General features: G+C 42.1%; 1 protein-coding gene across 3 annotated transcripts; it reads right to left on the reverse strand.

Moving 5' to 3' along the window:
• Window positions 1–11,421: 11,421 nt before the first annotated feature.
• On the reverse strand, window positions 11,422–17,698 carry LOC127300494 (uncharacterized). 3 transcript variants are annotated; one of them, XM_051330620.2, is made up of 11 exons: window positions 17,440–17,698; window positions 17,184–17,363; window positions 16,392–16,842; window positions 16,021–16,175; window positions 15,054–15,140; window positions 14,713–14,835; window positions 13,669–13,803; window positions 13,408–13,506; window positions 12,889–13,059; window positions 12,742–12,821; window positions 11,422–12,390 (listed from the first exon to the last, which is right to left on the reverse strand). In XM_051330620.2, exons 4-11 carry the CDS (start codon window positions 16,105–16,107, stop codon window positions 12,366–12,368), a joined length of 807 nt encoding a protein of 268 aa, XP_051186580.1. In that variant the 5' UTR covers window positions 16,108–16,175; window positions 16,392–16,842; window positions 17,184–17,363; window positions 17,440–17,698; the 3' UTR covers window positions 11,422–12,365. The 3 variants fall into 3 exon arrangements, with proteins under 3 accessions (XP_051186580.1, XP_051186578.1, XP_051186579.1); XM_051330618.2 differs by lacking the exons at window positions 16,392–16,842; window positions 17,184–17,363; window positions 17,440–17,698 and having other exon boundaries at window positions 16,021–16,367; XM_051330619.2 differs by lacking the exons at window positions 16,392–16,842; window positions 17,184–17,363; window positions 17,440–17,698 and having other exon boundaries at window positions 11,424–12,381; window positions 16,021–16,366.
• Window positions 17,699–23,549: the final 5,851 nt, after the last annotated feature.

Genomic DNA, 23,549 nt, shown 5'->3' on the forward strand with positions numbered 1-23,549 from the left:
ACGGCTATGGCCGTGGTAATAGCAACCAGAATAATGGTGGCATCAACTTCAATCACCAAGGAAACAATGGTGGCGGAAATTTTAATCACCAAGGTGGTGGCAACTACCAGCAGCAACATCAAGGTGGGGAAGGACGCCAAGGTGGAAGCTCTGGCATTATTTGTCAGATTTGTGACAAAGAAGGGCACCCTGCGTTCCGTTGTTGGAAACGCTTCAACAAAGGCTTCCAAAGTTCAGGGAGGTCGGTTGGTGCAGCCATGAGCTCATATGTTGTCGACACAAATTGGTACAGCGATATGGGAGCAACAGATCATGTTACAGGAGAGTTGGACAAGCTCACCGTGAGAGATCGCTACAACAGCTCGGACCAAATTCACAATGCTAATGGTTCAGGTATGGATATTCATCACATTGGTCATTCGCTATATCATACCCCCAATCATGATTTTCGTCTCAATAATATCTTGCATGCCTCCCAAGCCACCAAAAGTCTCATCTCTACTCATCATCTTACAAAAGATAATCATGCTTTTTTGAATATTGGCCTAATCACTTCTTCATTAAGGATCAGGACACGAGGCAAATTCTTCTTCAAGGTAGATGTGTGGATGATCTTTATCCTCTACCTCCTCCAACCTCGACATCATCATCATCATCATCCGGGAGACAAGATTTTGGTGTCAAGTCGTCGTTGCATTGGCATCGGCGCTTAGGGCATCCTTCATCCATTGTAGTTCAGCAAATTCTCCGAGACAATCAAATTGAGTTTAGTGAGTCCAATAAAGAGTCAATTTGGGATTCCTGTAAAAAAGGCCAAGAGTCATCAATTATCTTATCCAAAGCTGTTAAGTGTATCTTCTTTTTCGGATGTATGGGGTCCTGCTACAGTTGGTCAAAATAAATATTATGTTAGTTTTATTGATAATTACAGCAAGTTCACTTGGATATATTTCTGATGTTTTCCAGAAGTTTCTTGACTTTCAGCATCATGTCGAAAGACTATTTGACGAGAAAATTCTTGCTCTTCAAACTGATTGGGGAGATGCGGTGATCCAGTATACCACTGCATGTTGTAGTATACAAGTCGTTGATATGATCTTCATGAAGGGACTTCTTCATAAATATCACATCCCTCGGAGTGGTATGATGTCTACTTCCCCTTCCTTTTCCTGTAGACAGTGTTGGGCCTCCAAGAGCAGAGGTTTGTAGAACAGCAGCAAGTTTTCCCTTAAGTGGATCACCCAAGGTTTATCGAACTCAGGGAGGAAGAGGTCAAAGATATCCCTCTCATGCAACCCTGCAACCACAAAGCAAGAAGTCTCTTGTGTCCCCAACACACCTAATAGGTGCACTAGTTCGGCGAAGAGATAGTGAAATACAGGTGGTATAAATATATATGAGCAGTAGCAACGGTGCCGTAAAAATAGCTTGCTTTGGCGTGTAGTTGATGGTGGTAGTATTGCAAGAGTAGTAACGCAAAGAAACAAGAAACAAGCAGCGATAGCGATATTTAGGAACAAGGCCTAGGGATTACACTTTCACTAGTGGACACTCTCAACATTGATCACATAACAGAATAGATAAATGCATACTCTACACTCTTGTTGGATGATGAACACATTGCGTAGGATTACACGAACCCTCAATGCCGGAGTTAACAAGCTCCACAATTAGATGTTCATATTTAAGTAACCTTATAGTGTAAGATAGATCAAAAGACTAAACCAAGTACTAACATAGCATGCACACTGTCACCTTCATGCATATGTAGGAGGAATAGATCACATCAATACTATCATAGCAATAATTAACTTCATAATCTACAAGAGATCATGATCATAGCATAAACCAAGTACTAACACGGATGCACACACTGTCACCATTACATCGTGCAGGAGGAATAGAACTACTTTAATAACATTGCTAGAGTAGCACATAGATAAATTGTGATACAAAACTCATATGAATCTCAATCATATAAAGCAGCTCATGAGATTATTGTATTGAGGTACATGAGAGAGAGATGAACCACATAGCTACAGCGGAGCCCTCAGCCTCGGGGGTGGATTACTCCCTCCTCATCATGGAGGCAGCAATGGCGGTGAAGATGGCGGTGAAGACGGCGGTGGAGATGGCTCCGGGGGCAATTCCCCGTCCCGGCAGGGTGCCGAAACAGAGTTCTGTCCCCCGAATTGGAGTTTCGCGATGGCGGCGGCGCCCCTGGAGTCTTTCTGGAGTTTCGTCAATTGGTATCAGGGTTTTCGATCCAGGGGCTTTAAATAGGCGAAGAGGCGGCGCGGGAGGGTCGAAGGGGCGACGACACCATAGGGCGGCGCGACCAGGGCCTGGGCCGCGCCGGCCTATGGTCTGGGGGCCCAGTGCCCCCCCTCTGGTCCTTCCCGGGTGTTCTGGATGCTTCCGGTGAAAATAGGAACTTGGGCGTTGATTTCGTCCGATTCCGAGAATATTTCGTTACTAGGATTTCTGAAACCAAAAACAGCAGAAAACAGGAACTGGCACTTCGGCATCTTGTTAATAGGTTAGTTCCAGAAAATGCACGAATATGACATAAAGTGTGCATAAAACATGTAGATAACATCAATAATGTGGCATGGAACATAAGAAATTATCGATACGTCGGAGACGTATCAGCATCCCCAAGCTTAGTTCTGCTCGTCCCGAGCAGGTAAAACGATAACACAGATAATTTCTGGAGTGACATGCCATCATAACCTTGATCATACTATTTGTAAAGCATATGTAGTGAATGCAGCGATCAAAACAATGGTAATGACATGAGTAAACAACTGAATCATAAAGCAAAGACTTTTCATGAATAGTATTTTCAAGACAAGCATCAATAAGTCTTGCATAAGAGTTAACTCATAAAGCAATAATTCATAGTAAAAGCATTGAAGCAACACAAAAGAAGATTAAGTTTCAGCGGTTGCTTTCAACTCATAACATGTATATCTCATGTATATTGTCAACATAGAGTAATATAATAAGTGCAATAAGCAAGTATGTAGGAATCAATACACAGTTCACACAAGTGTTTGCTTCTTGAGGTGGAGAGAAATAGGTGAACTGACTCAACATTGAAAGTAAAAGAATGGTCCTCCATAGAGGAAAAGCATCGATTGCTATATTTGTGCTAGAGCTTTGATTTTGAAAACATGAAACAATTTTGTCAACGGTAGTAATAAAGCATATGTATCATGTAAATTATATCTTACAAGTTGCAAGCCTCATGCATAGTGTACTAATAGTGCCCGCACCTTGTCCTAATTAGCTTGGACTACCGGATCATCACAATGCACATGTTTTTACCAAGTGTCACAAAGGGGTACCTCTATGCCGCCTGTACAAAGGTCTAAGGAGAAAGCTCGCATTGGATTTCTCGCTATTGATTATTCTTCAACTTAGACATCCATACCGGGACAACATAGACAACAGATAATGGACTCCTCTTTTATGCATAAGCATGTAACAACAATTAATAATTTTCTCATTTGAGATTGAGGATATATGTCCAAAACTGAAACTTCCACCATGGATCATGGCTTTAGTTAGCGGCCCAATGTTCTTCTCTAACAATATGCATGCTTAACCATAAGGTGGTAGATCTCTCTTACTTCAGACAAGACGGACATGCATAGCAACTCACATGAAATTCAACAAAGAGTAGTTGATGGCGTCCCCAGTGAACATGGTTATCGCCCAACAAGCAACTTAATAAGAGATAAAGTGCATAATTACATATTCAATACCACAATAGTTTTTAAGCTATTTGTCCCATGAGCTATATATTGCAAAGGTGATGATGGAATTTTAAAGGTAGCACTCAAGCAATTTACTTTGGAATGGCGGAAAATACCATGTAGTAGGTAGGTATGGTGGACACAAATGGCATAGTGGTTGGCTCAAGTATTTTGGATGCATGAGAAGTATTCCCTCCCGATACAAGGTTTTAGGCTAGCAAGGCTTATTTGAAACAAACACAAGGATGAACCGGTGCAGCAAAACTCACATAAAAGACATATTGAAAACATTATAAGACTCTACACCGTCTTCCTTGTTGTTCAAACTCAATACTAGAAATTATCTAGACCTTAGAGAAACCAAATATGCAAACCAAATTATAGCATGCTCTATGTATTTCTTCATTAATAGGTGCAAAGCATATGATGCAAGAGCTTAAACATGAGCACAACAATTGCCAAGTATCACATTACCCAAGAAATTTATAGCAATTACTACATGTATCATTTTCCAATTCCAACCATATAACAATTTAACGAAGGAGAAACTTCGCCATGAATACTATGAGTAGAAACCAAGGACATACTTGTCCATATGCTACAGCGGAGCGTGTCTCTCTCCCATAAAGTGAATGCTAGGATCCATTTTATTTAAACACAAACAAAAATAAGAAACATACAGACGCTCCAAGCAAAGCACATAAGATGTGATGGAATAAAAATATAGTTTCAGGGGAGGAACCTGATAATGTTGTCGATGAAGAAGGGGATGCCTTGGGCATCCCCAAGCTTAGATGCTTGAGTCTTCTTGAAATATGCAGGGGTGAACCACCGGGGCATCCCCAAGCTTAGAGCTTTCACTCTCCTTGATCATGTTGCATCATACTCCTCTCTTGATCCTTGAAAACTTCCTCCACACCAAACTCCTCATAAACTTCATTAGAGGGGTTAGTACATAATCAAAAACTCACATGTTCAGAGGTGACACAATCATTCTTAACACTTCTGGACATTGCTCAAAGCTACTGGAAGGTAATGGAACAAAGAAATCCACCCAACACAGCGAAAGAAGCAATGCGAAATAAAAGGCAGAATCTGTCAAAACAGAACAGTCCGTAAAGACGAATTTTTAATAAATACTTCCGTTGCTCAGATCAGAAAACTCAAAACTAATGAAAGTTGCGTACATATCTGAGGAACACGCACGTAAATTGGCATATTTTTCTGATTTTTCTACAGAGAAAACAGCCCAGATTCGTGACAGATAGAAATCTGTTTCTGCGCAGAAATCCAAATCTAGTATCAACCTTCGATTAGAGGCTTCACTTGGCACAACCAAACACAAAACTAAGATAAGGAGAGGTTGCTACAGTAGTAAACAACTTCCAAGACACAAATATAAAACAAAATACTGTAGCAAAATAACACATGGGTTATCTCCCAAGAAGTTCTTTCTTTATAGCCATTAAGATGGGCTCAGCAGTTTTAATGATCCACTCACAGGAAATAGTATTCGAAGCAAAAGAGAGCTTCAAGAGGCAAATTCAAAACAAATTTAAGTCTAACATGCTTCCTATGAAGAGGAATCTTGTACACAAATGAATTCATGAAGAACAAAGTGACAAGCATAAGAGGATAAAACACGAGTAACTTTAAGATTCTCAACATAAAGAGGGGAAACTTAATATTATTAAGATGCATACGACCATATTTCCCTCTCTCATAATAACTTTCAGTAGCATCATTGATGAAATCCACAATATACCCATCACTTAAAACATTATCATGATTCATATGCATAGAAGTATCATTAATTTTGGCATAAGAAGAGTTCTTCTCACTAATAGTAACTGGAGCAAGATTATTATCAAGAATTTGAACATGGAAAACAAGTTGCATATTAAGAGAATTGTTTTTGGTAATCCAATCATGACTATGACAAGTTTCATAAGGATAGTTATAACCTATATCATAGCATTCTTTATAATAATCATCAAAGATCGGAGGCACAGTGTCATCATAAGAAATAGAATAGTTATCTTTCACAGTCGGTTTATCTATGACCATACCATCGTTGTTATTAGAAGGAGATGTATCAAACACATAATGATCAGTAGCAAAAGGGTTTTCAAACACCTCTTCCCCAAGCTTAGGGCTTTCTATATCATTATGGGAGGAAGCATGGATAGCACTGACACTATGGCAATTATTATCATCATCATTTTCAGAATTAGTTTCCCAGAGATTTGCAATATCAAAAGTAGTGTGCTCATTCAAATCATGATTGCTAATGTATGTAAAGGGTATAGGAAGATCATCGTATTCAGATTCATTATCACAATAATCATTAGGAGCAACATACTTACGGTTACCTAGCGTTATCTCATTCACGCGGGGATACGCCGTTACCTCTTTCTTTTTATTCTTCTTCTTCTTCTTCTTCCTCTTCTTCGTTCCCTTCTTCTTCTTCTTCTCTTCCTTCTCCTCGTTCCCTTCTTTAGGAGGATGAGGCTTGAAGGGTGGCTCGTCCGCATAACCTGATTTACTTTCAGAAACAATAGAAGAAATTTGGGAGGATCCCTCCTTTTCATTAATTAGTTGAAAACACACAGCGGTCCTATCATATTTTGGCAAGGTGTCATCTTCTAAAATATTTTGTATGTAAGTATTTGTATGGCTATTATCAATGCAATAAGAAAAACACCCATGCAGGACATCATCAATATCAAGATCACTCATATGTAACAAAGAGATTTTTCTCGACAGTTCTTCACACCCCAAAAATAAAGTAAGTTCATCATGCTGATTAGGAGTAATTTCATCATCACAATACAAATTTGCAGCACTCATTGGGTTCAAATTATCATCGGAAGAGCATTGAAAATTAAAATGACCCACTTCATGGCAAACTTCACAAATAAAAGGATAGAGGGCACAAACTTTTTTACCAAGATCATCTAGAGCCCTAAACCACTTTCTAGTTTTTTCATTAATATGATGGATACAATATTCATCTTCGATTTGATTAATTCCACAAGGTCTATGCATTCCACAAAAATTAACATGCTTATAGGAAATAGCATTCTTAGGAGTTTGAGCATGCTCATTGCAATAATTAACAACAATTTCATTCTTCATGCAAGCCTCTTTAAAAGGTTCATGATACTTATCAAAATTCTTTTTAGGCAATTCAAAATGAGAAGCAAAGGCTTTATAAAGATTTGCAGCAATTTGAGAGTCAAGACCATAAGTAGCACTCATATTTCGAAATTCATCGGTATCCATAAAGGCTTCAATGCATTCATAATCATAATTTATACCTGACTCTTTACCTTCATTGTTCTCCCATCCTTCAGCATTCTCATTAATCCGATCAAGAAGATCCCACCTAGCTTCAACCTCCTTGCTTGTGAAAGATCCCTCCGAACACGCGTCCAGATAGTCCTTGTGTTGTCCTGAAAGCCTCGCATAAAAATTGTTAACAATAACATTACGGGGGAGCTCATGAATGGGACATTTGAGCATTAGTGACTTCAGTCTCCCCCACGCTTGAGAAATACTCTCTCCATCACGAGGATAAAAGTTATAAATATAATTCCTATCAATATGCACTTCATGAGGAGGATAAAATTTAGAATAAAAGAGAGATGCAATTTCCTCCCAACCAAGAGAATGTCTATTCTCCAACAATTTATACCAATGCGCCGCTTTACAGACATAAACAGAGAGAATAGCTTCTTCCTCACTTCATCCATAGAGATCCTGCACACTTGAATAACCCGCATAATTCGTGCAAAAACAGTAAATGATCTCTAGGATGGACAGTTCCATCCCCTTTATAGTGGTTGTCCATAACACGTTCAATAATTTTCATAGGTATTTTATACGGAATACTTTCAGCAGGTGGATTTAAAATATCAGAAGCATCATTAGAGTTATCGCATATGTGAGATAAAGCATTATCAGAGCAAAATATTTCTTCCAAAGCTGAGGAGCAAAAAAGATTATTTTTATATAAACTAGCTTCCCCAAGCTTAGACTTTTCCATAGTATTAGCAGTAATTGCATTCATACTAATAACATCGCTACTAGCATGCAAATAAGGTTCCATAGGTTTTTTTATTTTCGCATCAAACAATTCTAAATCAGGAAAAAGATTAAAAAGCTCACCAATTTTTTTGTTGTTTTCCATTATGCCTAACTAGTGTAAACAAGAAACAAAAAGATGCAATTGCAGAATCTAAAGGAAATAGCTTCGAGTACTTACAACGACGGAAAATAGCTTGGTAGCCGAGGTCCGGAGTGTGAGTACCTTTTACCTTTCCTCCCCAAAGAACGGCGCCGAGAAAATAGCTTGATGTCTACTTCCCCCTCCTTTTCCTGTAGACGGTGTTGGGCCTCCAAGAGCAGAGGTTTGTAGAACAGCAGCAAGTTTTCCCTTAAGTGGATCACCCAAGGTTTATCGAACTCGGGAGGAAGAGGTCAAAGATATCCCTCTCATGCAACCCTGCAACCACAAAGCAAGAAGTCTCTTGTGTCCCCAACACACCTAATAGGTGCACTAGTTCGGCGAAGAGATAGTGAAATACAGGTGGTATAAATATATATGAGCAGTAGCAACGGTGCCAGAAAATAGCTTGCTGGCGTGTAGTTGATGGTGGTAGTATTGCAGCAGTAGTAACGCGTTAAAACAAAGAAACAAGCAGCGATAGCGATATTTAGGAACAAGGCCTAGGGATTACACTTTCACTAGTGGACACTCTCAACATTGATCACATAACAGAATAGATAAATGCATACTCTACACTCTTGTTGGATGATGAACACATTGCGTAGGATTACACGAACCCTCAATGCCGGAGTTAACAAGCTCCACAATTAGATGTTCATATTTAAGTAACCTTATAGTGTAAGATAGATCAAAAGACTAAACCAAGTACTAACATAGCATGCACACTGTCACCTTCATGCATATGTAGGAGGAATAGATCACATCAATACTATCATAGCAATAATTAACTTCATAATCTACAAGAGATCATGATCATAGCATAAACCAAGTACTAACACGGATGCACACACTGTCACCATTACATCGTGCAGGAGGAATAGAACTACTTTAATAACATTGCTAGAGTAGCACATAGATAAATTGTGATACAAAACTCATATGAATCTCAATCATGTAAAGCAGCTCATGAGATTATTGTATTGAGGTACATGAGAGAGAGATGAACCACATAGCTACAGCGGAGCCCTCAGCCTCGGGGGTGGATTACTCCCTCCTCATCATGGAGGCAGCAATGGCGGTGAAGATGGCGGTGAAGACGGCGGTGGAGATGGCTCCGGGGGCAATTCCCCGTCCCGGCAGGGTGCCGAAACAGAGTTCTGTCCCCCGAATTGGAGTTTCGCGATGGCGGCGGCGCCCCTGGAGTCTTTCTGGAGTTTCGTCAATTGGTATCAGGGTTTTCGATCCAGGGGCTTTAAATAGGCGAAGAGGCGGCGCAGGAGGGTCGAAGGGGCGACGACACCATAGGGCGGCGCGGCCAGGGCCTGGGCCGCGCCGGCCTATGGTCTGGGGGCCCAGTGCCCCCTCCGGTCCTTCCCGGTGTTCCGGATGCTTCCGGTGAAAATAGGAACTTGGGCATTGATTTCGTCCGATTCCGAGAATATTTCGTTACTAGGATTTCTGAAACCAAAAACAGCAGAAAACAGAGCGGCACTTCGGCATCTTGTTAATAGGTTAGTTCCAGAAAATGCACGAATATGACATAAAGTGTGCATAAAACATGTAGATAACATCAATAATGTGGCATGGAACATAAGAAATTATCGATACGTCGGAGACGTATCATGGTACAACAGAAACATTGCAGGTCATAACACTCGAGATAATATTACAATCACAGACTTAACAAGTTGGTATTCTCACAGGTGCGATGAGAATGCCCTAAGATACTACTAAAGTTTATTACAAACCAGCATGAAGATTAAACTGAGCTCAACAACTTATTTAGGTAAGCTACTACGCTGCTTGGCTCTATGATACTAGGGTAAGATACTACTCCTCCGCCTCACTGCTGTCGGCTCCGTAGACTATCCCATAGTCCGCGCCTTCCACTCCTCCGGACAGATCTGGCTCCTCGTAGAACAACTCGTAATCTCCTTCCGGTGCTCCGTCGGTGGCCTCCACTTAATTTTCACACTCTAGCAAGGGTGTCGAAAGAAAGTGAGTATAGAGGTACTCAGCAAGCTCAAAATGAAAATTGTGTTCGATGCACTAGCTACGACCATTGATCAGAAAATCTCAGGTCAATGCATGTTTCGAAAATATTTCTTCAAAAGGTTGATTTTATTCAGAAAACTATGCCCGCCAGTCTTCACAGGTTGAACAGGACTTCATGGAGTTCCTTTCCTGCCGCGTTTGTAGTTCCCTTCCCGGAACAGGGAGTGACAGCCACAATTTGATACACTCTGCAGAGGTGCGTTACTTTTCTCATAAGAGAACTTATCCTTGATACCTTACCGAGACCCGTTTCTCGTCCACACTTCCTTGGTGTGGGGCTAGGTGTAACATCCAAGCCAATCACTGCCTTCTCCGCGACCCTTCATACCCACCCTTTTGTCCATCCGTACACCCCGGTAGTCATCTGCCGATCATACGGCTTTACCCCCGGTGTATGATACGCGTACATCACGCGACCGTTGGGAACCCCAAGAGGAAGGTGTGATGCGTACAGCGGCAAGTTTTCCCTCGGTAAGAAACCAAGGTTTATCGAACCAGTAGGAGCCAAGAAGCACGTTGAAGGTTGATGGCGGCGGAGTGTAGTGCGGCGCAACACCAGGGATTCCGGCGCCAACGTGGAACCTGCACAACACAACCAAGATACTTTGTCCCAACGTAACAGTGAGGTTGTCAATCTCACCGGCTTGCTGTAACAAAGGATTAGATGTATAGTGTGGATGATGATTGTTTGCAGAGAACAGTAGAACGGGTATTGCAGTAGATTGTATTCGATGTTAAAGAATGGACCGGGGTCCACAGTTCACTAGAGGTGTCTCTCCGATAAGAATAAGCATGTTGGGTGAACAAATTACAGTTGGGCAATTGACAAATAAAGAGGGCATGACCATGCACATACATGTTATGATGAGTATTGTGAGATTTAATTGGGCATTACGACAAAGTACATAGACCGCTATCCAGCATGCATCTATGCCTAAAAAGTCCACCTTCAGGTTATCATCCGAACCCCCTCCAGTATTAAGTTGCAAACAACAGACAATTGCATTAAGTATGGTACGTAATGTAATCAACAAATATATCCTTAGACATAGCATTGATGTTTTATCCCTAGTGGCAACAGCACATCCACAACCTTAGAGGTTTCTGTCACTCCCCCAGATTTAATGGAGACATGAACCCACTATCGAGCATAAATACTCCCTCTTGGAGTTACAAGCAAAAACTTGGCCAGAGCCTCTACTAGCAACGGAGAAAATGCAAGATCATAAATAACACATAGATGATATTGATAATCAACATAACATAGCATTCATTATTCATCGGATCCCAACAAACACAACATGTAGCATTACAGATAGATGATCTTGATCATGTTAGGCAGCTCACAAGATTCAACAATGATAGCACAATTAGGAGAAGACGACCATCTAGCTACTGCTATGGACCCATAGTCCAGGGGTGAACTACTCACTCATCACTCCGGAGGCGACCATGGCGGTGAAGAGTCCTCCGGGAGATGATTCCCCTCTCCGGCAGGGTGCCGGAGGCGATCTCCTGAATCCCCCGAGATGGGATTGGTGGCGGCGTCTCTGGAAGGTTTTCCGTATCGTGGCTCTCGGTACTGGAGTTATTCTCGACGAAGGCTTAAGTAGGCGGAAGGGTAGGTCAGGGGGCGCCACGAGGGGCCCACACCACAGGCCGGCGCGGCCAGGGCCTGGGCCGCGCCGCCCTGGTGTGGCGTCGCCTCGTCGCCCCACTTCGTATCTCCCCCGGTGTTCTGGAAGCTTCATGGAAAAAATAAAATCCTGGGCGTTGATTTCGTCCAATTCCGAGAATATTTCCTTACTAGGATTTCTGAAACCAAAAACAGCGGAAAACAGCAACTGGCTCTTTGGCATCTCGTTAATAGGTTAGTGCCGGAAAATGCATAAATACGACATAAAGTATGTATAAAACATGTAGGTATCATCAATAAAGTAGCATGGAACATAAGAAATTCCAATAATCTCAGTCGCATCTTTTAACAAACAAAAGACTTTCAACATGTTTAAACTCCCAACAATCTCAATTGCAATAGTGGTGTAGTTATTGTCCCAAATTCGCAGTTATACCCCAAGTAAGCAACTATGGTACATTGTTCAGTTTCACAGCTCAGTACCATATGTAACATGTTGGCATCATCTACAATCCAGCTACTCGTTTGTGCTATCTATAGGTACTTACATCTCCACGCTTACGTTGTTTTGTTCACCAGAATATCAACAGGCTATACAGTACAACGTGCAAGATCGAACAAAACACAACGCCTCACAACTTCAGTGGACGCTTCACATGTCCGGGCAGTAACTAACCTTTATTCACTTATCCTCCTCCCTGCAAGTTCTAATGCCAAGTTAATAGAATAATAGTAGCATATATATAGTACTCCGAGTAGTACAATTTAAATCACTGGACATTAATGAAAAGTTCAGCAGAAATCAAGAATAAGCAAACAGATTCCTCTGAATAATCTTCTTCTATGCTTGGTGACATGTAATCTGAAAACCAAAACAAAGGGCAAAAAGGAAGATGAAGGTTTAACATTACAGAACCGACAATGGGCATGGGAGAAACAACATGATGATGTCCCAAGTGATTATATTTTCTGTTAATTGGTTGACAATAATGATTTATATTAAAATAACAACTTGGAGCTATCCAACCAAACATTGGCAAGCAGATAGCAGAGATTACCCAGATACTTCATCAACCAGGCCGCTTCCAGAATCCAACTTCAAGCTAGATATAAGAGCTTCAGATGCTTGGCCATAGTCCTAAGCACATAAGCATTAATGCATGGCCAGGTAACACAATACATTATGGAACATAAAATGCTCGTACCTCCGTCGGTATTAGAGCTGCTCCTTGCTCAGGGAAGCAATTTGATCCATCAAGAATCATACATTTGCAGGTATTGGCATCATCCAAAGCTTTGTCTTTCTCACCCATACGCAGCCAGCAAAGGCTCCTCTTTGCGTACAAGGTTGAATCCTTAGGGTCAGTGTCCATTCCCTGGAGCCATCAAATGGTATCCCACAACAAGATCAAGACTGCTGCAAATGACTACACTAACACTCCTTGTCCTATAAATACTTATGTAAAAATTAACAAAATATATGATAGAAAGCAGATTCTGAACAATCTGATATCTACATGTACAAATATTTCTAAATAGAAAATTTGGGACCTCAAATTTTGTTAATAAAAGTTGTTTGTTTCCAAGTAGAACGCCCAGATCTGTAGCACTGTTGACAAAATGACTATGTGATTTGATTCATTGGTAATTTCAATATATCATAAGTTAACCAAGTAATTTATTGTACTAATGTGCAGCCACCGATCTGATCAAACGAATTTTACCTTGGTGTATAGAGCTGATGCATGAGTATAATCCTTTCTCTTAAATGCAGCATCCCCTAGCGCTTTGAAAGCAGGTTCCTCACTTTTATGAAGATTACCCTAAACCAAATGTGTAAATGAAACTCAAATATAATAGAATGCATGGCAGTGACAAATACCTCAAAGAAAGCTAATTTCAGTTTTTTTTGCTTGATCTGAGTAAATCTAATGACATCAACCTAACTGGAACAATAAGTAGAATATGAAATATTTTATTCATACATGTGAGCACTGTTGCATTATTCCATCAATGCTCCAGTCTGCGAATCTAGCTACACGGGATGTGACAGGAAAGAGAATCTCAACACATTCCTTCCATCCATGGATTGCAGCTAATTCCACTGGCATTCTACCAATCTGTTAACATTCACAAGGATCAGTTTTAGAATAAGCACGGGAGAGTTTAGGGAATGGCACAAAATAGAGAATGCAGCAAAGGAATTACATTCAAGCATGTCCATAACATCCAAAATATAAGGAAGTATGGGAGATTATGCAATGCATGCACTAAAGCATAGTAGAATATGAAGCGGTCTACAATATAATTGTTCCCAGGTTCCCAACATATCCGAAAAATGCTAACTAAGGCCGAGGAACAGGACATGTGCAAAGATAAACATGTCCATGAATGTTTAATTCCTTTGTGCTTCTCATTTCTGTGAAAGCACAGATGATGTGAACTTCATCGTGATAGATCATTATTTGACGAGAGCGCACACAGGACTTCAGGGTGGCATATTTAACCATACAATGATCTGATATAGAAAGAATTCCAGTTACTACAACTGAGTTTCACAATGCTTTAGTTTTTGAATTTAACATCTTACTGATCCATCTTCAGCAGGGCAGCACTGAACACTTAAACATGCTAACAGTTATCTCTTTCAAAGAAATAACCTTTGATGTTTTTTCTTAATAATTTTTTTAAAGTAACACAGATACAAAATATCCATATAAACAGAAGGGAAACTCTGCATAAAACAAGCTAGTTACAAACAATGATATTTGAACCCTAACAATTAACAAACCTAAATAGCAAGATATGGCATCAGTTATGCACGTTTATCAAATAGCTTACATTTTCTCTTGTTATTAGATAGTACAATATATAGTATAATCTACAAAATGTAGAGATAATCAGATGTTACAATAATCGACTCATCACAAACACACCACGAAGTGTTTTGCAAGTACAACACACAGCTAGCTCAGAAGCTCAATTAGAGTTACAACTAATACCCTAAGTAGAATCACAAAAAAACTCACTTCGTCAGGAATATTGGGATCAGCATGAGCTTCCAACAAGCACTTGATGCAGTCAGCTAAGCCATCCGTTGCAGCTAATGTTAATGGAGTTGCAGGGCTACCAGCATTGACATCAGCACCAGCCTGAAATAGTAAATATTACCATGGAAATTTGATAATATTACCAGCTATTGTAATATGCTTCAACTTGTCTCATAAATATTTACCACAGAATTGTGAAGATGGTGTTTTGTAATATGCTGCAAGTTGTCTCATAATAGGAATGACATGACAAAAAAAGCAGGTCATTTTGGCAAAATATCTCTACTGTAAGTAGATCTTAAAGGGACAAGTCACTGCACCTTAATAAGCAGTTCAACACATTTCAATGAAGAAGCGAAGAGAGCCAATGTAAGTGGTGCATAGAATAGTCGCACAACTCTGTTAGGCTGGAGAAAAGACAAACATCACATTACTTGCAGAGAAATAATAACACGGTAGTCAATGAAGAACAATAAACTATCAGCTCTTTATTGTGCAATCATTAGCAGACCAAATACAGAAATTACTAAAACAACCGTTTGACGTACTTTAGTTATTTTTCCAGACAAAACCTATAGGTGCAAAAGGAAATCATGTGCTTTAATTTTCTTTTCCAAATGAATCATTGGACATAAGAGTATGCACCCAATATATTTTTGGAAAGATATTCCAGTGTTCAGTAGCAAAGGCCCTCATGTAATTATTACCACTAGATCCATCAGATGAAGGATCTAAGAGACTGCAAAAGAATCAAGGTAACTTAAGGAAGGTCATATGTTGCCGTTATCAGTTATCGCCACCGATTGATATTTGCTAGCATTCGAGTACGTTGTGTGCAAAGTTGCAACGACCCAGCATCAACACTCAGAAGTCAGAATATCAATTAAGCAGTTATGTGGGCTAGATCGGGAGAAGTGAGCCCCATCAACATGGACAGTGGATTAAACTGGAACTTGGTCTGACCCCGATCTGGCATTCATCAAGAATCTAAAACATTTTAAGCAAAGGAAGAACAAAAGACCCATGAACAAATGATGAATGGTAAAACAAGAAAAGAACATAAAAGACACAAGACTAGAGCCAGCAAATAAAAGAGAGCCCTAGCTTAGTTTGGTCAAGGAGGTAAAAATAGCATATATTCCGCCAAGTATGCAGGATTGGGAAAGTTCCTTGAGGTAAATACCTTTTGGCCACAACTTCTCTTTATCATGATATAAGACTGTATAAACTATACCGAACATTACCAAAAAGAGAGCGTAGAAGAGATGGAAAGAAGGAAATCAATACATTTGCCTTATACTTCAACAGTACTTCCATCATTTCCACATTTCCACACTGAGCAGCAATATGTAGTGGTGTTCCTTCTGAGCTCATAGAGTCAACATTGGCCCCTCTGGATAACAATATATCTGCTATTCCAAAGAGATCTGGAAAAAATAGATCTGGAAAAAATACATGAAAATACTCACTGTGTCGCATTAACATGAAGGATACAATAGATAAAAAAATAGATTTCATAGTATTTTCGAAAAAATTGTATCTGGGCAGAGACACTGCAACCAGTTTTGGATTAAATATGACAGATGAGGTTTGGCAGGATAATCCTAATTAAAGATAGAAATACAAAAGTTGGAAACAAATATATAGGCAGAGAGAACCTTTCTTTGTTGCAAGAACATGGAGCAAGGTAAACCCTTCCCTGTTTTCTATGTTTGGATTAGCACCACGATCAAGTAGAAGCTCCACAATTCTTTTAGGCGCAATACCGTATATTGCACATATCAGAGGTGATAAACCTAGCAAGAGCACAAGATATGATAAAAACTTTGTCAAAATGACCACCCATTCTTTCTTCCGACCGAAAGTGGGATACGTAACCAAGAGCGACTGAACCTGCAAAATACATACTAGAAAGTGGCACAAGCAGGTACCACAAGTGAGTAATGCACAAAAATAAAACGAAGCCCAATGAACATTAATTACTCACACTTCCATCACTGGTCTCTACTTTCATGTACCTCGAATGTTCCTATTTTCAAGAAACCAACTATCCATTTTCAAGAAACCAACTATCCGCGGAACTTTTGTGACGTAAACACAAGTACCTCCCTGCTTAAACAAAAACAGTAAAAAACACAATAGACTTGTCAATGACGTCCCATCAGCATAGAAGGAACTAACGATCATATACCATGACCCCAATTAATAAGGCACACCTTCAGCATCGCTACTTTCTAGTATTTGCAATTAACTGAGTACAATTATTGGCAGCCTCGATCGGAAAACACACAGTGGCGTAACTCAAGTAGCACTAGCATAGCAGCATTTGCAGAACTTCGAAAGTAAGCAGGATTTCACCCCAAATCACGTGATACAATTTCGCACAGCTAAACTGGATCAACCAGCCCCGCCAATAATTCAATTCAACAAGGGACGGGTTACTTAATTACCATGCTCAGCGGCCGCGTTGACGTCGAGGCGGAGATCCTTGATGAGGAACTTGCACATCTTTTGCTTCCCGGCGAAGGCCGCCACATGGAGCGCCCCGAGGCGCCTGCTGCTCTGGGAGCCCTTGATCCCCTCCACCGCCTCCACGCTTCCCCCCTCCCTTTTCCTCTGCTTCGCCAGCCCTGCACGCACAAATCAGCAACCAGAAACAGATCCAGGAGCAGCGAAACCTACCCACGAGGCGTCGCGTGGACTTACTCTTAATCGTGGGGATGTCGCCCTCGAACGCCGCCACGATGATGGGCGCGGCCGGGTCGGTGCGCTTCGCGTCGACCTCGAACAAACAGTCGGGGAAGACCCGCGGCTTGAAGGACAGAAGGAGGGTCTCGTGGAGGAGGGGGAAGCACCGGGCGGCGGAGGAGGAGGAGGAGGAGGCGGCCATGGCGATGGCTCCGGATGGAACGGAAGGTTCTAGAAGGCTCTAGGCGAAGGGAAGGCGAAAAGAGCGCGAATCGAGGGATGGCTGGGCGGGCGGGGTGGACCTTGGCGTGTTGGGCTTCCGGAGCCGACTACCACATATATATATATGCTGCTCCGCTAGGCTGGTTTCTGGCACACAGAGAATCGGATGGGCTGGATGGGCTTATTTAGCATACCAGATAATTCCCCGCACGTTTGTTGCGGGAATTCCAAAAGATATGTAGCTATAATATGTTACTAATGATTCGCAAAAAAATTGTTAGTGCACACCGAAAACGAAATGTTACTTAACCGTCAAATGGGATCTTGCACTTATTCCTGCAATGTATTTATATAGCCAAGAAAAGCTCTGGTGATCATGTGTGATTGCGGAGCGCCTATTTCCCTGACACGGCATTGTAAAACGCATGTCGATATGTTGGTATTAAGCAAAATAAAAATGATCACAAATCGGATAATAAGCATATAGTAGTCGGACTACTCCATGGCAATATTGAAACATATATGTACACTAATAAGCAACAAATTTTGTATGTAGAACAACTGATAAATATTCATATTGCTTCGTAAGACGAAAGGAAATAAAAACATTTTCCTCTAATGCAGTTAGCACTGAGCACTACTGTTTGGTAAGGGTGGCGCCAACCACACTACGGGTCTATGCTGAACTGTGGCACAATAAATTTTTTTTGCAATAGAAGATTCCAAGTTCCAATTTTGTTGATGACATTTTTTATTTGCATATGCAGATAGTACACTTTTTTTTTTGAAACGATGCAGGAGGACTGCGCTTTTCATTGATAGAAGAAGAAAGCTACAAGGAGCTCGGGTTACAGGTTATAGATTACACGAAAAACCGGTCAGGGCTAGCCCAACCAAACACACACGGGACTACTCCGGCATCGGATGTGTCGACACCCCGCAAGGGTCCAAGAGGCCGCCTCGTCAAACAACTCCCGTGCGGCGGCATCCGGAGATCGGCAGTGATCCCGGAAGATGCGCGCATTTCGCTCACGCCAAATCATCCAGATGACGAGCAGAGCGAGGGACTTGGCAGTTTTGGCGGGAACACCCGCCAAGGCGGAGAGCGAAGCGAGCCAAGCCGGAAGCGACGCCACAGGGAGGCTCCAAGCATCCGGCCGCATGGAAGCAATGCCAAACTTAGCCGCCACCCTGAACCAAAGCGCCGCGGACCAAGGGCACTCCACCAACAAGTGCTCCGCCGTCTCCAGGTTGCGCATACACAGGGGGCAGAAGTAGGAGTTTGGCCACCGCCTAGCCATAAGGCGATCCGCCGTGAGGACCCTGTTCTGGACAAACAGCCAAGCCAGCAGCCTGCATTTGGCCGGGGCCCAGGCCTGCCAAATAGTGGACAGCAGCGGCGAACGCGTAGATCCCAGGAACTGCATCCGATAAGCGGAGGAAGCCGAGTAGGAGCCTGACTCAGTACAGCGCCACAGGAAGGTGTCCGCGGTGCCTGAGAGAGGGCGCAACTCAGCAACAGCAAGCCAAAGGCTCACAAACGCTGGCAGCAGCTGAGGGGTAACGCGACCCCTCAAGTCAGCGACCCACCGCTGCTCATGCAGAGCCTCCGAGACCGAGCGATGCTTACGGCGGGAGGCAGCGAAGAGCTCGGGGAAAACCACGAAAGGAGCCCGGCCGTCCATCCAGCTATCGAGCCAAAACCTGGTTGTGGTACCATCTCCAACCGCGACCGAAGACGCAGCCGCAAAGAGTTGGCGGTCGGCGAGGGAGCAGGGCACAGGCAAACCGGACCAGGGCTTGTCCGAAGCCGTACGCTCCAGCCAAAGCCACTTGAGGCGAAGCGCAGTGCCAAAGTGGTCGAGGTCAATGATGCCAAGGCCTCCAAGCTCCCGTGGACGGCAGATCCGACTCCAGGCAACCTTGCAGTGCCCGCCATGGCAGGTTTCTTCCCCTCGCCAAAGCCAGGCGCGCCTGATACGATCAATCTCTTTCCGGACCCAGACTGGCATGGCATGCACCGAGATCCAATACACCGATAGGGCAAACAGGACGGCGTTCAGCAGGACAAGCCTACCTGCCGCCGAGAGCAGCTTGGCCTTCCAGCAGGCGAGCCTGCTCGCAATGAGTCCAGGAGAGGCTGAAAATCAACCTTCCGCAACTTCCGAAGACTCAGCGGTAGACCTAGGAACTTGCACGGCAAGGGCGCGATCCGAGCCCCAAGCGGCGAGACTATGTCCAGGATGTCGAAGGTCTCACAATGGATGGGGATGACGCTAGTCTTGGCGAAGTTAACACGGAGCCCGGTCACGTCACCAAAACGTTGGAGGATCTGACGGATAGCCTCAAGCTCTTCTTTGACCGGCCGGATGAAGAAAACCGCATCATCGGCATACAGCGAGGTTCGCACCCCATCTGCTTGGCCGGGGAGCCGTGAAAGCAGACCATCATCTACAGCCATCGCAATGAGCCGCTGCAGGGGCTCTGATACGTCTCCAACGTATCGATAATTTCTTATGTTCCATGACACATTATTGATGATATCTACATGTTTTATGCACACTTTATGTCATATTCGTGCATTTTCTGGAACTAACCTAATAACAAGATGCCGAAGAGCCAGTTGCTGTTTTCTGCTGTTTTTGGTTTCAGAAATCCTAGTAACGAAATATTCTCGGAATTGGACGAAATCAACGCCCAGGGTCCTATTTTGCCACGAAGCTTCCAAAAGACCGAAGATGAGACGAAGTGGGGCCACGAGGCGGCCAAACCCTAGGGCGGCGCGGCCTGGCCCTTGGCCGCGCCGACCTGTGGTGTGGGGCCCTCGTGTGGCCCCCTGACCTGCCCTTCCGCCTACTTAAAGCCTCCGTCGCGAAACCCCCAGTACCGAGAGCCACGATACGGAAAACCTTCCAGAGACGCCGCCGCCACCAATCCCATCTCGGGGGATTCAGGAGATCGCCTCCGGCACCCTGCCGGATAGGGGAATCATCTCCCGGAGGACTCTACGCCGCCATGGTCGCCTCCGGAGTGATGTGTGAGTAGTCTACCCCTGGACTATGGGTCCATAGCAGTAGCTAGATGGTTGTCTTCTCCCCATTGTGCTTCATTGTCGGATCTTGTGAGCTGCCTAACATGATCAAGATCATCTATTTGTAATTCTATATGTTGCGTTTGTTGGGATCCGATGAATAGAGAATACTTGTTATGTTGATTATCAAAGTTATGTCTATGTGTTGTTTATGATCTTGCATGCTCTCCGTTACTAGTAGATGCTCTGGCCAAGTAGATGCTTGTAACTCCAAGAGGGAGTATTTATGCTCGATAGTGGGTTCATGTCTCCGTGAATCTGGGGAAGTGACAGAAATCTCTAAGATTATGGATGTGCTGTTGCCACTAGGGATAAAACATTAGTGCTATGTTCGGGGATATAGTCACTGATTACATTACGCGCAATACTTAATGCAATTGTCTGTTGTTAGCAACTTAATACTGGAGGGGGTTCGGATGATAACCTGAAGGTGGACTTTTTAGTCATAGATGCATGCTGGATAGCGGTCTATGTACTTTGTCGTAATGCCCAATTAAATCTCACAATACTCATCATAATATGTATGTGCATGGTCATGCCCTCTTTATTTGTCAATTGCCCAACTGTAATTTGTTCACCCAACATGCTGTTTGTCTTATGGGAGAGACACCTCTAGTGAACTGTGGACCCCGGTCCAATTCTCTATACTGAAATACAATCTACTGCAATACTGTTCTACTGTTTTCTGCAAACAATCATCATCCACACTATACATCTAATCCTTTGTTACAGCAAGCCGGTGAGATTGACAACCTCACTGTTTCGTTGGGGCAAAGTACTTTGGTTGTGTTGTGCAGGTTCCACGTTGGCGCCGGAATCTCTGGTGTTGCGCTGCACTACATCCCGCCGCCATCAACCTTCAACGTGCTTCTTGACTCCTACTGGTTCGATTAAACCTTGGTTTCTTACTGAGGGAAACTTGCCGCTGTGCGCATCACACCTTCCTCTTGGGGTTCCCAACGGACGTGTCAACCACACGCATCAAGCAAATTTCTGGCGCCGTTGCCGGGGAGATCAAGACACGCTGCAAGGGGAGTCTCCACTTCCCAATCTCTTTACTTTGTTTTTGTCTTGCTTAGTTTTATTTACTACTTTGTTTGCTGCACTAAATCAAAATACAAAAAAATTAGTTGCTAGTTTTACTTTATTTGCTATCTTGTTTACTATATCAAAAACACAAAAAAAAAATTAGTTACTTGCATTTATTTTATCTAGTTTGCTTTATTTACTGTTGCTAAAATGGCTACCCCTGAAAATACTAAGTTGTGTGACTTCACAACCACAAATAATAATGATTTCTTATGCACACCTATTGCTCCACCTGCTACTACAGCAGAATTCTTTGAAATTAAACCTGCTCTACTGAATCTTGTTATGCGAGAGCAATTTTCTGGTGTTAGTTCTGATGATGCTGCTGCCCATCTTAATAATTTTGTTGAACTATGTGAAATGCAGAAATATAAAGATGTAGATGGTGACATTATAAAATTAAAATTGTTCCCTTTCTCATTAAGAGGAAGAGCTAAAGATTGGGTGCTATCTCTGCCTAAGAATAGTATTGATTCATGGACTAAATGCAAGGATGCTTTTATTGGTAGATATTATCCCCCTGCTAAAATTATATCTTTGAGGAGTAGCATAATGAATTTTAAACAATTAGATACTGAACATGTTGCACAAGCATGGGAAAGAATGAAATCTCTGGTTAAAAATTGCCCAACCCATGGACTGACTACTTGGATGATCATCCAAACCTTCTATGCAGGACTAAATTTTTCTTCACGGAATTTATTGGATTCAGCTGCTGGAGGTACCTTTATGTCCATCACTCTTGGTGAAGCAACAAAGCTTCTTGATAATATGATGATCAACTACTCTGAATGGCACACGGAAAGAGCTCCACAAGGTAAGAAGGTAAATTCTGTCGAAGAAACCTCTTCCTTGAGTGATAAGATTGATGCTATTATGTCTATGCTTGTGAATGATAGGACAAATGTTGATCCTAATAATGTTCCGTTAGCTTCATTGGTTGCACAAGAAGAACATGTTGATGTGAACTTCATTAAAAATAATAATTTCAACAACAATGCTTATCGGAACAATTCTAGTAATAACTATAGGCCATATCCTTATAATAATGGTAACGGTTATGCTAATTCTTATGGGAATTCTTACAACAATAATAGGAGTTCACCCCCTGGACTTGAAGCCATGCTTAAAGAATTTATTAGTACACAAACTGCCTTTAACAAATCTGTTGAAGAAAAGCTTGGGAAAATTGATATACTTGCTTCTAAAGTCGATAGTCTTGCTGCTGATGTAGATCTTTTGAAATCGAAAGTTATGATTAATAGGGATATTGAAAACAAAATTACTACTACAGCAAATGCCATCCAAGTTAGAATTAATGAGAATATAAGATTAATGGCCGAATTGCGTGCTAGGTGGGATAGAGAAGAAAATGAAAAACTAGCTAAAGAGAAGAATGTAGCTAAAGTTTGGACTATTACCACCACTAGTAATGCTAATGCTACACATGTTGCTGCACCTCCTACTATTAATAATAAAAGAATTGGTGTTAGCAATGTTTCCACTTCTAATGCAAAGCGCGAGAAACTGCCTGAAAGCTGCTAAAGCTCATTGAAAGCGCTCGTGATAAAACTGCTGAAATTTTTTCCAACATTGGGGATGATGATCCCATTGCTTTAGATTATAATGGTTTGAATTTTGATGATTGCCACATCTCTGAAGTTATAAAGTTCTTGCAAAAACTTGCTAAAAGTCCTAATGCTAGTGCTATAAATTTGGCTTTCAC

This window comes from Lolium perenne, chromosome 5, assembly GCF_019359855.2.
Source record: "Lolium perenne isolate Kyuss_39 chromosome 5, Kyuss_2.0, whole genome shotgun sequence".
In the NCBI taxonomy this organism is placed as follows: domain Eukaryota; kingdom Viridiplantae; phylum Streptophyta; class Magnoliopsida; order Poales; family Poaceae; genus Lolium; species Lolium perenne.